The 16411-nt window shown below is 39.2% G+C and overlaps 1 protein-coding gene across 1 annotated transcript; it reads left to right on the forward strand.

The window, feature by feature from the left end:
* The first annotated feature begins 13458 nt into the window (after positions 1-13458).
* On the forward strand, positions 13459-15977 carry LOC125479537 (phosphatidyl-N-methylethanolamine N-methyltransferase-like). The gene is made up of 2 exons (XM_048588985.1): positions 13459-14177; positions 15695-15977. The coding sequence occupies exons 1-2, from the start codon at positions 13933-13935 to the stop codon at positions 15942-15944; spliced, it is 495 nt and encodes a 164-aa protein (XP_048444942.1). The 5' UTR covers positions 13459-13932; the 3' UTR covers positions 15945-15977.
* Positions 15978-16411: the final 434 nt, after the last annotated feature.

Raw genomic sequence — 16411 nt, forward strand, 5'->3', positions numbered from 1 at the left:
GAAGTTAGTAATCGGCTCATTTTTCCCGTGATTAGCGATACTCAGCTCCATGTCGTGGGAACGAGTTGCTAGCTCTTCGAATGTTCTTGGTTTTATGCCTTGGAGGATGTAATGTAACCCCCAGTGCATGCCTTGAACGCACATCTCAATGGCAGAGGTTTCAGAAAGCCGATCTTTGCAATCCAGACTTAAGGAGCGCCATCTATTTATGTAGTCGACGACAGGTTCATCTTTCCACTGTTTCGTACTGGTCAGCTCTAGCATGCTTATAGTACGACGAGTGCTGTAGAAACGGTTGAGGAATTCCCTTTCTAGCTGGTCTCAACTGTTGATAGACTCAGGTTCGAGGTCAGTGTACCAGTCAAAAGCGTTACTTTTCAGCGAACGCACGAACTGTTTGACGAGGTAGTCTCCCTCTGTCCCAGCATTGTTGCAAGTTTCAATGAAATGGGCGACATGTTGCTTCGGGTTGCCTTTTCCATCGAACTGCATGAACTTTGGGGGCTGATAACCCCTTGGCATTTTCAAAGCATCAATCTTCTTGGAGTAAGGCTTTGAGTACAGTACGGAGTCATGCAAGCTTCCTTTGTACTGTGTCTTGATAGTGCTTGCGATCAACTCCTGTAGCTGTTGGATAGAGAGAGATCCCATGAATGTCGTTGCTTGGTCTAGCTTCAGCTTCTCTTCAACTTTCTCCGCTGGTGGCTCCTCTTCTTCGTCGACTTCTTTCTTTAATAGGCCAACATTTGGGTCGACTTTCACGTCGGGCAACGCATCTAGTTGGCTGACAAGTGCGGCAATCTGCAAGTCCTTCTCTTCCACAGTCCGTGTGAGCTTTGCGATTGCTTCATTCATTTGAGCTAGCTGCTCCTCGATTGAAGTTGCTCCAGTGGTCATGACTTGCATGGTTGTACTACCGCTCGAATCAGCGTCGGAGAGTAGGGACTCTGAGTATTTCCTCGGGCTTTCTACCCTTGATGCCCTTAGCGAGGCTAGGGTGATCACAGGCTCGTACCTCAGGTGCTCTTGTTCCTTTGACAGAGTTAATGCAGGGGCGGAAGCCGCGGCAAAAAGAGCTCTTGCTTTACTTCGGGTTGTGATGCCCGAAATACCACCACTTGTGGCTATGATGTTCTTGTTCTTTGCTTTGATTGCAGGAACAGCTTGATCCTTTCTTGATGCCATTTGCGTTTTTTCGATGATTTGAGGATAGAGATGAGAGGTAGAGAGGTTCCACTGGGCGTGCCAAATTTGGGAACACGAAAGTTTCCTTGAAACAAGAAACAAGAATAACGTGTACAAAATAATATTTTGTGTTTAATGATTTTGGGGTTACGATCTCTCTCAAATTTGGTCCTCTGATTCTATCTTCGTAGGGTGTAGGTTTGTGGATGAGTTGTTGATCCAAAGGGTCGTCGGGGCTTGATCTAAGGATGAACAGTTGATGAACGGATGAACACTTTCTTCAAGGGCCGTCGGGGCTTGATCTTGAATAATGGTTGTGTGGATTTCTTCAAGGGCTTTTGGGCTTGATCTTGAAGGTTGATGGATGAGCGGATCTTCAAGGGCTTTTGGGCTTAATCTTGAAGAACGATTGGATGTGTGGATTTGTTGAGGTTGTTGATCCAAAGGGCCGTTGGGGCTTGAGCTTAGGATGAACGGATGAACACTTTCTTCAAGGGCCGTCGGGGCTTGATCTTGAGTTGGTGGAAGTTCTTCAAGGGCCGTTGGGGCTTGATCTTGAAGGAGGATTTGACGAAGAACGAAGAGTGCTTTCTTGATCCTTCGGGATTTTCTTGAGAGCTTTAGAACTCTAAGGCTTCAAGGTTTTGGTGTGTGGAGAAATGTATTTGTGAATTGGTTGATGCTTGATACCTTGATGGAGAAGCCTATTTATAGGCTTTGAGAATGAATCACCACCACAAAATATTTTTTTCCTTTCCAAGCACCATTGCCTAATTTTCCCACTTAATGCAATATTGAAATTGAAGTGGTGTAACTTATGACCTAATTTCCCACTTAATACCATTTTAAACTTGAAGTGGTGTAACTTATGGCCTAATTTCCCACTTAACACCATTTGAAACTTGAAGTGGTGTAACTTATGGCCTAATTTCCCACTTAATACCATTTTAAACTTGAAGTGGTGTAACTTATGGCCTAATTTCCCACTTAACACCATTTTAAACTTGAAATGTGTATGCTTTGTCATTGCCCAAATGAGAAAAACTTGCTTTGATCCGTAATGGATTGAAGTGTGCTTTCCTTGTCATTGCCCAACATGAGAAGAAAAACTTGTTTTGATCCTCAATGGATTGAAATGTACTTGCCTTGTCATTGCCCAAAATGAGAAGAAAAACTTGTTTAATCCTTCAAGGGTATTTCTTCCTATTTTGTTGAGTCACACGCCATGTGTACAATTTGTACAACACGTGGCGTATGCCATGTATGCCTTGACACGTCAAAACTTTAATGCATTGGTGAACATTTGTTTTTTTTTTTTTTTTTACTGAAATTTCGATGTCTACAAGAATAATGATCATGAATGAAACCATTAAAGAAAATAGAGCGGAATATCTTTGCACCACCTCCAAAAATGAGCCTAAAGCTTTACTTTGCGGCAAATAGGTTGCCTCCCAACTGGTAACATACCATATATAGCCGGGTGATTCGAGCAGTTTACTTGCTTTGGCATGACCTTTTGGGACACTTAAGTCGAACAATGATGCCACGATGTATCTCCTTACCCGAAGTAAGGATCTTGTGCCTACAAGCACACTTTGCCAAGCCTGCTCATTAGGGAAATTTATTTTCTAAATTATCTCTCGCAAACAAACGAAATCACCTATTTTCACAATGGATTTAAGGGAATATATGTGGACTAATCCAACCAAAATGCAAACCAGATAATACTGACGGTTTTGGTTGATGAATCGACAAACTGATCATATGTTCGTCCACACACATTGCTGCTAAACGTCCTGGCCGATTTTAAGGGTTCACCACCGTACTTATCCCATAGAGTCTGGAAGACTGGATAATACCAGAGAGTTTATATTGATAGTTTTTTATAAGTATTGCATGTCTTTTGGGTTTATAATTGAGCATCGAATTCCTATGTTCACCCCAAATAACCTTGCAGAGTGATCATCAAGCGCAATTTCAATGATCGCCCGGACCTTGGTGAACTCACCAAGCTTTCGATTTCTTCCTAGGGCTATGCAATCTTGTACGCAGTTATGTTGGTCTGCCTTAAGGCCTATTGCCACCCAACCATTTTCGACGTTACAGTTGGTTACTAGTACGAACCTGACGTTTTGTATTTATGCATGTGGGTGTGCATTCTATGTGCCAAGTTACGCTGCCGTAACGTACCAGTATGGGTCCTCAAAAGAAGGATGTGAATCTTTGTCAATTACGATTCTCCTTCACACTAGCTCTCTTAGAGCCCTTGCATGCGATCTCTTTACTGCTCATTTGCAGATTATCACTTTAATGATATAGTCTTTCTGCTGTTAGAGGAAGATAAAAACGTCAACGTTCCTGTAGGAACATTGCCTCATTAAAGTGACAATCCTTGTACCACATAAGTGTGATAAGTAAGTGCGATGAATTCTGGCTTTTAGAATGTTGCTTCAGATGCATTCCTTTGATCTAGCTAAAGTGACGAAATCATATAACAATTGCAAACATGTTTTCAAGGATAGACTTACTTAATGAACATCGAATCAACATCCCCAAAGGATGTGCCGCCCCTATTGAACGGTTTAGCACCCCCTGTTGGACAGTTCGGTACACCGACAGATAGCCAATCAATCTGTCTCGACCTGAAGCATGACAAATCAGTCATTTTATAGGATTCACTTTCCTAGAAGAGGAAAGTCACGACATAAAATGAATCTGTACTCGATCGCTGTCTTAAATCATTTCTATCTCATGAGATTAATCTTGGATTACTCCTGAGACTTGAAGTTCTTAGTCCAGTATACTAGTTTGGCTGATATAATGGAATTGGAATAAGATTATCATCGATTATGTTTTCACTTATATGGTAGCTACTGACATAAATGAAAAGCAACGATATCGAACCATGTTCTGTTAGGGATATTGCAATATCTTGGACGTCCACGATATAACCTTAATTTCGAAATTTTTGAATCATTCCAAGACTCACCTCACTTCATTACGCCATAAATGGGACATGGTTAGAAGTTATTGTTAAGTATATTCGAAGTACTTGTTGTTTTCATCCATCGTTGAGTCCCAACGACGATCCATGAAGACTATGCCGAATATATCAACCCAACCAAGACATGATACATCAACGAAGTCAACACCAAGACATATTGCGTCTACATCTACATTAGCAAAGCATTAGTATATTGAAGTCATGCAAGCCAATCTCAGACAACCTTACCCACCTTTACACGACGTCACTATTGAAGTCAACCTTGCAGAAGCTTGTCTGAGGAATTGGTATGCCTAACTATTCATATGCAATGCTTGTAGTTCTCATTTGGAAGTTCTATCAAACTTAGGGGGAGTATCCAGAAGTATACTCACTTGATCTTAATGTACTCTTTTTCCCTACGATTAGGAGCATTTTTCCCATTGGATTTTTGCTACCTAACTAGGTTTTGACGAGGCACCCATCTTAGGCTAATCATACCCCTCTTTTACTTGTGTCCAGAAGACGTATAGTTCTGACTTAATGCAACTTCTCACTTTTCTCCTTAGTCTATGAGTTTTTTCTCCCACCTTGGGTTTTACTATAGCGAGGTTTTGTGAGTTTTACCTTTTATGAATTATTCTGTTGATCTGAGACTCACATTTACTCATTGCGCCGAAGACTTCATCAATTGTACTTACTTAATCGTTGAAGACCTGATGCGCGATTTAGTTGAGTATTTACACACTCAAGAGGGAGTGTTGTAGTCCTATTAGATTAGGAATGTGATTGTGCAAATCCTAGTGTATCTAGGGATATCTTGGAATATTTTCTAGGGTTAGATATTATCCAATTAGATTTGTAATCCTATTAGGGTAAGGAATTAACCTTCCCTACTACTATAAATAAAGGCACAATGAGGTGGAGTAGAACACACCTCACAATTACACATCTCTCTCTTTCTCTCTACTGCGCCGCACCCCCTCTCTATGTCCTTTATATGATTTAGTAAATTAGGCCCACAACAGTTTTTAATTTTTTTGGTCAAATGGTGTTTTAATTGTCAAGGTCTTTTGAGTTATTCCAAACGGTTGTAATATTTTATATATCATTGGAAGTAACAATTGTAATCATTCAATCATTAATCAATTTCATCCCTTTGGGACTCCAACTTTGTTTCGAGGGATTACGTTGGTAACCCTTTTAATTGCTTCGTACTATAGAAAAAAAAATTCATTTTTTATCAGTTAAGAAACCTAGAAATAAATCAAACCCTACTTTGAGTTTTTAGCCCTCCCCCGTCCTCCTTTTTATCTTTCCATTATAGATTTCAAACCCTGCTTAACAATTCAATTCCCACCATCGATCAGATTTCAATCAATAACATGAGTGGCCAATGTGAACAATTGACATGAAAAATTGTTACTAACATGAAAATTGGTTCTGAGTTCAGACCCATATGCCAAGAATTTTCGTAGTTTCTTTGTTGTCCATGGCTTTGAAAATCATACTCAAAACCCTAGATCTAGTTGAAGAATCTAGAAAGTGGGTGGAGGTGAGGTTTTTTTTTATTTTTTATTTTTTTTTAAAGTAATAATGAATAAACACTATTGACTTCTCTTAAAAAAAATAAAAGAGTCATAAAATAAATAAAAGAACATAACACATTTGGCGGTACAGTACATGGTAAGCCTAACATTACACTTTTAGCATTGTATGAGATTCACCCTGCTCTTAGCCTTGTCGATGGTTTTTTTTTAAAACTTTAATTATCAAGGGGAGGGAAGAGAGTTCAAACGGAAGTCCGAACTCGAAAGGTAAGGATAGAAATTCAATACCTTATTCATTAAGGTATTGTACCAAATATTGTTGGCTGACATGATTTTTGTAACATTGAATGAGCATGAGATTTTTTAGGGCTGGTTGCTCCTACACAGAAGGATCGATGCGTCTGGACGTTGGACTTTGGTCTTACATATGTTAATACAATAACAAGTAATTAAATTTTTGGTCAAAGATTTAATTGCAAGTTGGGTTAACAATATTCTTCTATACTTTACAATACTATTCCACATTATCTAGAAGCAAAGTGAAACAAAAGGTATATAGGAAATGGAACAAATGCTTCTCTATATGTATAAATCCTGTTGAGAGGGAAATTTTTTTTTAAGTATAAAAAGGAAAATTGTCTTGGAATTAATTCAAGTTTGCTTAATAAAAATGAGCCTTTGCAATATTTAATCGCATGGTTCAGTTCCTTGGTTCTTAAAGGGCATGTTTAGACAAAATCCCAAGAGATAAAATAAATAATTGAATAAAGTAGATTTATTTTACCTTGCTAAGAATTTTTGGAGGATAATTCAGCAAGATTTTGGCCTTTGGATGCATATGCTATGTGATAAATATCTAGCAGGAGGGGAGGGAATGAACATTGTTTAATATTGTTATATGGAAGGAGGCTTCTAGTATTTGCAAAGGCTTCATTGATGGTGCTCAGTTGTTGAAAAAATGTGTGGTTTGGCATATCAAATTTGGTGAGAATGTTAGATTTTGGAATTATTGGTTAAATTATAGGCTTCTTTTAAAATTTTCTCTTCAACGACTTTTGCCAACTGTGCTTATGTCCTATGTGGCTGATTTTTATTATAGTGAGAATTGGGATATATATAGAACATTGATATATTTCCTTCCTAAAGTAATTGTGGAAAACATTGCCACTATTTTTGTGGATAATATTGGTGGCTTGTCGTACAAGTGTACATATGGAGACTAACTAGTGATGGTAATTTTACTGTAAATTCTGTCTATGTGTTGGACCTAGACGCTAAGATGAACTCCTAGTGATGATGGATATTTATCTTAGAGTCGTATCTTCCTCCCTAAGTGCTATCTTTTCTTTGGATTTTGTTGCTAGACAAAATATTGACCAATGAACAATTAGTTAGACAAGATTGGCTGCGGATTCTTGATGCGGCAGATGTAAGGGTGCATTTTAAATAAAGTATTTATGTCTTCACAAACTGGTTCGCTAAGATTTGGAGAAGTTTTCTTATTCTTGATTAGTTTTTCATTGATGCATATTGTGGAGTAAAAAATAATCCCAAAAATCCAGAAGGAGACATATGGACTTCTTTTCAAGAAAGATAAGATTGCCATCATTAAATGGGAAGGCTATCAAATATTTCCACATGTAGCTCAACATCCTTGAAAGTTCAAACAACAAACATGACTGCTCAAAGCTCCCCAGCTCATGACATGGAAAAGTCAAGGACATTAAAGATAGGATTAATTATTAAATCCTATCTTTAATGCATTCCCAATTGAAGGTCAACTTAATCAAGTAAGCTCACGTGCGAAATTATGTCAGATCCCATTTAAGATCAAACAATTCCATCTAATTGAGTAAGATTGTATGTGTGATAGCATCTACTATACCAGGAATATCAATGAATCCTTATCACAATCAATCAATCAACGATATCTCCATCATCCTACGGATGACATAACCTTGGCGAATGGGAACATTGCCACGTGTAGGGCAAAACCCTACACCTAGGCCAGCCACCTCCCTATAAATATTTCATCTCCACCAAACTTTGGTAAGCTCTTTCTACTCATACAAACCCTAAACACTTACTAGTTTCAAAGATATTGACTTAGGCATCAAAGATCCATTGGCCAACCCCCCCCCCCCTCACCTCCCCCCACCTCCCTCCATCTCGTGGTCATGTGCAGCTTTGGTCTTTGATGAAAGGTGTTAGTTGTTTTGTAGGTACAAATTTGTCAAGACTAAAGACGACATATTATTGCTACCACAAATTGGTGCTTTCATTGAGAACTTGATTTAAACGCTCAACGAAGGTTCTTGCATTCATGTTTTGAATTTTTTCATTATATAAGTAAATTTTTCCACACATTCCTATGTCTAGAATTTTTATATGTTGTTTGAATAACTTTGAGGAAGAAATACAATGGCATAAAATTATGAAACCACTACCAACTATACATCCTACATTCAAGGATATGGACCTGATGATGGAGATTGTGATGTGGCCCCACACCGTTGCTCCTCGAGGCTCACCATGCCGAGGGGAGCAACGTTACTAGTCCAGTGCATCCCCTAGCTGAGCTCAGATCGCTGCCCGTGCAGTGGCATGAAGACATCCCCTCCAAAGCCCAATTCAAGATGTTACAGCAGTAGCTGGGGACCAAGGCTGAGCCCAAGCCCACCCTGCACAATAGCAAGACCAGGCGCCAAACGAGGCAGCTCAAGCCGTGCTAGGAGCAACCAGAACCCAAGCCTAGTTGTAGGCCCCCATGCTCGAGCCTAGCTTGCCCAGCCCACTCCAGCAGCCTAGCCTGTATTCCAGACCAGTCTTAGACAAGTTTAACTGACCTAGCTCCAAGTTCCTAGACCGGCCGAACAAACCATTTGGCCTGCGATTAAACGAGAGGTATTTTCTCCATTTTTTTTTTTTGGAAGATTTAACTCGTCCCAGCTCGAATTTTGTACTCGAAGTCTATTACACTTCCACTTTTTATTGAGATGTTACCATCTAAGATTTTTGACCCCGAATGGCGAACAACACCTATCTTAATAAGTTGCATATTTGAAAAGTGCCCTCGTGCAGCAGATAACCTTGGTGAATTAGCTCTTGAAGCACATCAAGACTCAGCGTACTCTTGACGATGTATCCCAAAGTAGGACAAGGGAAAGTGACCACGTTTTGTTCCACCAACGTCTTAATAAGCAGCCACGAACTTAGCGTTCTGACAGTGTGCACTCTCGCTTGGGCCCTTGAGTTAACATCTCACCTCAGCCTACAAATAACCATTCACTCCCGACTAGGTCCATGGGTGAATGTGTATTCATGGTTAGGTGCACACTTTGATGACCATCCTAGGCAAAATTTCAAGCAAAACATTGGTTCGCAGCTTAGCCCGCAAGGAGCATCCTCTGAAATTGTTACCAAGTGGAATAACCTACAATTTAAAATCTATATATGTGCTTGCCTGACGAGTCAGCAACACTCATCAACTAAGATTAGATATGTTAGTTTACTCACAGCGAAAATAGTCAATTCAAGACTCAGTTTACTAAAGTGTTCCTAGTTAACTAAGATCCAATTCATTACACATTTTAACTCTGACAATCTGAGTTACATGGACTTATCTATTTGCTAATAATGATGAATATATATCACAATCAAAGAGTAAGATAAGTAAACTTGAAAAGCGATAAATTGCACGGGAGGTTTTTGGCCGGAAAAACCCACCTCTTGGTTAAAAAACCGAGGACTCTCCACTAAGTCCAATCCACTAATGTAAACAAGGTTTATACAAAGACCACACAAGCTCAATTCCTAGATCCCTATCTACGGAGCAGCTTTATCTTTATGCAACCTTGTTTTACAAGAGATGAACTCTTTCGGTTTTCACTAAGTGGCAGCTTCTCCTGAGTTCTTCACCTTGTGGCACCAATATCGACTCAAATCCTGAAATGATATGATATGATATGCATATAAAATCTGGATTCAAATAACTAGTCAGATTATCCAGTCAAACAGTTGAAGGAAGAAACTAACTTGAATCCAAAAACTTGATCTAAAAATGGATTTAAAGCTTAAAACCAAACCAAGAACATAATGCAAAACCTTAAAACAATGCAACCCTAATATACAATGATTGGGTGTTTTATGCATGAAGTTGGTTTTGTAGCTAGGGTTCCATAAATGAAGAAGAGGCAAGCTCAAATCTTTGAAGGTACTCTCTCTCTAAAATAAATTATGAGCCCCCAAATTGAAAATTGAAACCCTAGAGACAAATATACCAAAGGAAATCTGATTTTTCGTCAACCAACTTGTCCCAAGGACACTTGTCGACTCCAAAAGAAATCTAGGCAAATTAATAGCCAGAAACTGACTACCATCATAAATGTGTCAATCAGCCTATGTGGGCTGTCTTAATCTATATGCCTATATAGCTGGAAGTCAGCGCGGAAAATTGACTAGATAATTAACCTAGATAGAATGCAATACAGATAGAGATATGAGATAGACATGCATGAACAAACCTTAGACGTGAGGTGAGCCACGTCCTTGAACGTTTAATCCCAGTAGCATCATCCCATAATCAGATAATGTAGTCTAGAACTAAATTGGGCATATGGTACACAAATACAATGTTTGACAACGAAAGCCAAACACTTAAAACTAGACTTTACGTCCTCCACCTCACATCGAAGTAGGCAACACACCAGATGGAGAGAAGAAGTAACCCAATCGGGCTCAAGTTCAACTAGTAACCTGCACCAAGCCCAACCACGAGCAGCCCGCTTGCCAGCCAAAAATGAATCATGTGCACTGTAGCCTTGGCACAGACGAGCAAAACATGAAGAAGAGTAACACTGACTCGCAGATCACCACCAAGGGCAGCTGAAAGCTCTACTGTCCCAGTAGAGGCAAATTCAGGAAGAAGTAGAGAAATTACTAGCTGAACGATTGAGGTTTTTAGTGCATCGAAACCACTAATGAGGTTTTCCAAAGAGATATAGCTAACATGAGCAGACAAACTTTTACAGGCGAGATCGAGCAGACGGAGCCCCTGCCCAAGTTTAACATGCCGTATTTCACCATTTTAAGAGTGACGAAGACTTAGAGAGGCACTTAAAGCACTACCACAATGCGATAATCATTTATAGGAACAATAACTCCTTCATGTGCAAGACTTTCGCCACTACTCTACAAGGTGAGGCTCGAGACTGGTTCTACACCCTGCTACCACATAAAGAAAAAAAGAAATCGAATGAGACGTTTCTTGACTATGTAAAGAGGTTGAAGGTTGAGAAGGTCGAGATTGTCGGCTGCAAAACTCAATAGCCAATACAACCTTCCAGAAGAGACTCACACTAGACCATTTATTACTTGAAGAATTGATCATAAGAAAAGACCTAACTCTGGCAAACTCGTTTGCTTTGGCAGAGAAGCATGCACTTTGGGAGAAAGAACGGCGAGCCAAAAAGCACCCGAGCAGCCTCAAAAGGAGCCAGAAGTAGCCTAAAAAAAGGTAGACTGGAAGCAGTATAATGACAAAAACAAGTCATAAGCCAAGCGCAAGGACCACTCCTTGACAAGTAGAGGCCCGATGCCCAAGAGCTACACATAGTTCTCAATCCCAATCCATTAGATCCTCCGCGACCTGAAGAATGAACCATGGTTCTTGTTGCCATGACCAATGAAGAGAGATACCTCCAAGTTGGATCACACTAAATATTGTGTATTCTACCAAGCTCCCGGTCACACGACCGAAACTTGCTTTACGTGGAAAAACTACCTTGAAAAGCTCATGAAAATTGGCAAGTGCGATAGATACTTGAACAAGCTAGCAGTGCAGCCTAGGAAGAACACAGATGCATACGTAAAGTCGCCTGCCAAGACGACTAAATCCATGGCATCTTTCCGAAATTCGAATACTTGGGGGCCACCAACAAATCAAAAAAAGGAAATATCTAGTAAGCAAGATCAATCTCCTAGGTTAAGGTAATAAGCGCCGAGCTAGGACCAATCATCGGCTTCATTGAGCAGGACGCCAAAGGTGGATTTCCCTTTGACAACGCCCTGGAGATATTTGTCCAACTAGCCCACGTCATAAGCATTCAATAGTTCATAAGATGGGCTTGAAAAGTACGATCATAAGCTAAATAGAGGTTCTTACTAAATTCAACGGCTACACTTCAATTGTCGTCGGTAACATCATGCTTGACTTGAGAACCCTTTCAATTGTTTATTCGCGGACATTCATGATCATTGACGACTCATTTCCCTAAATTGGGATTCTAGGTTAGGCCTGGCTAATGAAGTTGGGTGGGGTAACCTCTATCGAGTATCAGAAAATCTGATTTTGCATCTCGAGAAAAAGAGGATGAGAGATCAAGTCAGACGAAGTTGCATCCCGATGATGCATTATACAAGTCTTGGATGAGTCAAAGAATAAGTCTTTTACCCTAGTAGAAGCCATTAAGGTGCACAAGGAAGATGCCGAGTACATCATTTGTGATCCCTAGCAATTCGAGAAGACGGTTAGGATTGGCTAACGTCTAAGCCCGACAGAAAATAAGGAACTCACGACTTTCCTTAGGGAAAACTGTGATGTTTTCACATGGTCGCATTCTAACATGACCGACATCGACTCCAAGATCCCAAGATAGCTTGCCACAAGCTCCACGTCGACCCTACTACCAAACCAATGATCTAGAAAAGATGACATTTCGCTCCTAAACATGTGGTGATTATTGAGGTGGAGATTGGCAAGCTATTGAAGGTTGGATTCATTGAAGAAGTAGCGCACTCAGCATGGTTGGCAAACGTCGTGCTAGTGATGGAGAGAGAGAAGGGCAAATGGCAAGTTTGCATAGACTATACCGACCTCACCAAAGCATGCCCTAATGATCCCTATCTAGTTACCAGAATCGTCTTACCAGTGGACTTAGCTATAGGGAACAAGCTGCTCAATTTCTTGGACGCATACCTAGGCTACAATAAAATTGCCATGTAGGAGCCTAACAAGGAAAAGACTGTATTCATGATCTAGAGGAACACCTATTACTATAGGGTCATGCCCTTTTGGGTCTCAAGAATGTAGGAGCAACTTACCAGCGACTGGTAAACATGATCAATGGCGGAGCCAAGATTTCACGTGAGGAGGGGCCTCTCATAAATTTAATGGATGTGTGGATTACCTATCCAGAAATCCATTTTTACCTCTCATACACATCTCTCAATTTCTGGCAGTTTAAGAAGAGTGTGTGAGATGTAAAAAAGATGTGTGAATAACACTACCCCAAATGTTAAAAATATTAAATCTAAACGGATAGTATCTACAAAAGTACAAACAAAAACAAAATATAATATGATACGAGTCCAAAATAACAAATTCATCGATAGTATTACCAATTCACAACAATTACAATTGTACTCGAAGAATTTTCATATTTTAAAACTGTATAATGATAGGCTCGTCATCTGTACTATTTAAATATCTTCATCAATATAAGCAACCAAACAATTATTCGTCCACAAATCACACATTCAATTGTATAGGTTTTGATTATATAGGTTGGTCTTCATAATATAGCAAAAATACTCGCTCATGCTACAAACTCAAAACAAATTTGATAATCAATTAAAAAACTTGCAATAGATCAATTTAACAAAAACAAATTCATAATTTAAACAAATTATTTGCAAGATAGATGACAGAGTAAAATACAAATACTAGTATAAAAACTGGGACGCGAAACGGATTTGTTGGGACCTAGGCGGTGGAATTTGAAAGACTGCAGTATAGAACAAGTATGCTAAAAGTAAAGTGAGGATGGCCTATCCCCACCCTGGTCCCTTCTTCCCTCTGCCACTAAACATGACGTTTAAGAAGCAGCAGATTGGAGTAACTATGGAGGTCTACATCGACGACATCATGGGTAAATACATATGAAATTCTCAAATTAAAAAGTGGATCTTTTTGCATACGAGGTTCAAAACTTCAAATCCCCTTCATCCGATATGTGCTTCTGAAGATGTGATAGCTCAAAGCCATGCTAAGTATCGGGCTGTAAGCATGGGCCTGCCACCTGCCTCAGTACGACATTAAAATCAACTCGAACACACGAGCTCAGATTCACTGAGGCACACATGAAGGAAGAAGGAACCATTTTTCTGAGAAAGTGAGAGAATCAAGTGAAAAAAAAAAAAAAAAAAAAAAGAAAAATGGGGATAGCAGCAGCAATAGGAGTGCTTTCACCCTTCCCATTCTACTATTGGTTGTGGAGTTACCCACAAACATGGGTAGAGCTGTGTGGGAAAGGGCGTGACCCGTGCAAAGTGATGGCCTATGTGGCTCCTTTCCTGAAGCTGATTCAGTTCCTCTCTCTTTTCTCAGTCTCTACCTTCTCTTGGCCTCCCCCTCTTTACTTCTGTCCCCTCATTGCCTTTGGCCAGTTCCTCAACTTCAGGTTAGTCCATTTTGTTGGTGTTTTTATTTCTTGTTTCAAGACATGGGTAGTTTTCATTTTTCTATTTTATTTGGATGTGTTTTCATGTTATGGAATTTGGGTTCATTGATTAGGTAGTTGGGGAAGCTTTTTCTTTTTGTCTTTTAATGGCAGGAATTAACTGTTTGATTAGTCAATTGATTACATGTTCTGAATCTGTATGACACAGTAGGATTGAGAAATTCTATCTCATCATGCTTAATTAGTTCATGTTCATGTTGGTCATAGTTATGTGTCATGCTGCGCAGCTTGCTGCTATGGTTGTTTGGTTGCTCTTGAACTGAATATCCTTTATGGTTTTTTGTGATACGTATATTTTTCATGATCGGATATGGAGATCAGGGTGCATTTTAATCCAAACCAAACGTGGTTCAGCTGTTGATTGTGATGCTCGAATTGATATAGTGTGTGGGATCTTTCATCATTTCTATGAATATCCTTTTCAAATGCTACTTAAATGTTATGGGGGGACATTGGAAGCCCATCTTTTGTATTCTGTATCTATGGACTGCTCTTTCTAGTTCATGGGAAGGGAAGCGCTTATATGTAGAAATCCTGACAGAGAAAAAAGATTGCATTGAACGTATGAAATCATATAATTCATAGGAGTGAAATTATTTTGCTTCATGGTGTAATGGGAAAGGAAAGAGTGGGATTGGGACAAAAATAATATCTGCATTTCAATTGTAATGATTTTTTTTAGTAGTATCATGTTGGAAAAATTAATGTGCTAGAACTGGTGTTTAGTTCATCGCCGTTGACCTGACGTCCAGTTCCTATTGATGTTCCCTTGGTAATTTCTGCTTGATTGAACAACAAATAATTTGTGTTAAGATCCTCGTTAGTTAGAACTTTAAGTTAAGTTTTATGTTCCCTACCCCAATGGAAAAAAGAAAAGAAAAGGTATGTTTTCTAAGGTAGTGCAACAAAGAGGGAAATAAGGAGAAGAGGACACTGATTTGCTTCTAGTCAAAATTATTCTTGACTATAAAGATTTAATAAACTATTTCAGCATTTTGTTGTAAAATTTCTGTTGATACCAACATGCTTTTGCACTTCAACAAAATAATTGGAGCAAACTGGTGCTGTATGCATTATTGTGCGGTCATCACGCTGAAGATTATCGGCAGCAGTTGAAATAGATGAAGTCTGAAGTGGGAAGAATAATGAGAGTAAACTAGGGCCTTGTAAGATAGTCCCGACGGTGGACTCATTACTATATCCATTGAATTTCAAGTACAATGAAAATTGCTTGATGTAATTGTAGCCTATATTTCCGTTGTATGTGACCAGAACCAAAAGTGCTGAATATTTAAAAGATTAATTAAAACATATAAGAACTTGGTGATCAGAGTACTACCTTAACATTCAATGCAACTGTGATTTATGTCAGACCAAGAGGTCTGCAGTTGGGGTTTTCTCTTTAAAAAATCGATTGTTTGAGTTATATAACTAATAATTTTCCTGTCAATTTGTAGGGTCTATCAGTTGCTCGGTGAATCTGGTACGTATTATGGAGTACGTTTTGGGAAGAACATTCCCTGGGTGACAAAATTTTCATTTGGGTACATAAAAGTTCCTCAGTATGTGGGGAGCATTTTGAGTGTTTCTGCATGCGTATCGTATGTACCATTTCAATACATTTTGTTGTGGATGTTGGGATATGTTGCAATGATATATGTGGAGTCAGAGGAAGATCCTTCAACTCGTTCAAAACCACTCTCATAATTCAGCATTTGAATTAGACCAGAGAGTCGGAATCAGTCAAGATTGGAACATCAAATATTCTTCAATTGAGATTACAGTAGATTTTGTTGATATGTAAATTGGTGAACTGATGTGAAGAAGATTACAAGTTTTAATTAGCGCAATGCTTAGCTCATAGGCTAAGCTAGAGATGGGCAACGAATATGGTGGATGGGTAATACGATTATTTACCCATAACCGTTTATGTTCATACCCGCATAACTGTTTACCCGTTGGGTAATTACATAAACGGTTATACCCATACCCATAACCGTTTATAAACAGTCAACCATACCCATAACTGTGTACCCATTTAACCATAGCCTTTTATCCGTTTTTGAACCCGTTTATCCTTTTTTTACCCATATACCCCTTTTTCACCCGTCTACATTTTTTTTTAACAACTTGAAAATTACAAAAGAAAAATTTGTCATAATTTTCGTTTTCTG

The sequence above is a fragment of a genome, unplaced genomic scaffold (assembly GCF_019419815.1).
Source record: "Pyrus x bretschneideri cultivar Hongxiangsu unplaced genomic scaffold, Pyrus_bretschneideri_v1 Contig291, whole genome shotgun sequence".
Lineage (NCBI taxonomy): Eukaryota > Viridiplantae > Streptophyta > Magnoliopsida > Rosales > Rosaceae > Pyrus > Pyrus x bretschneideri.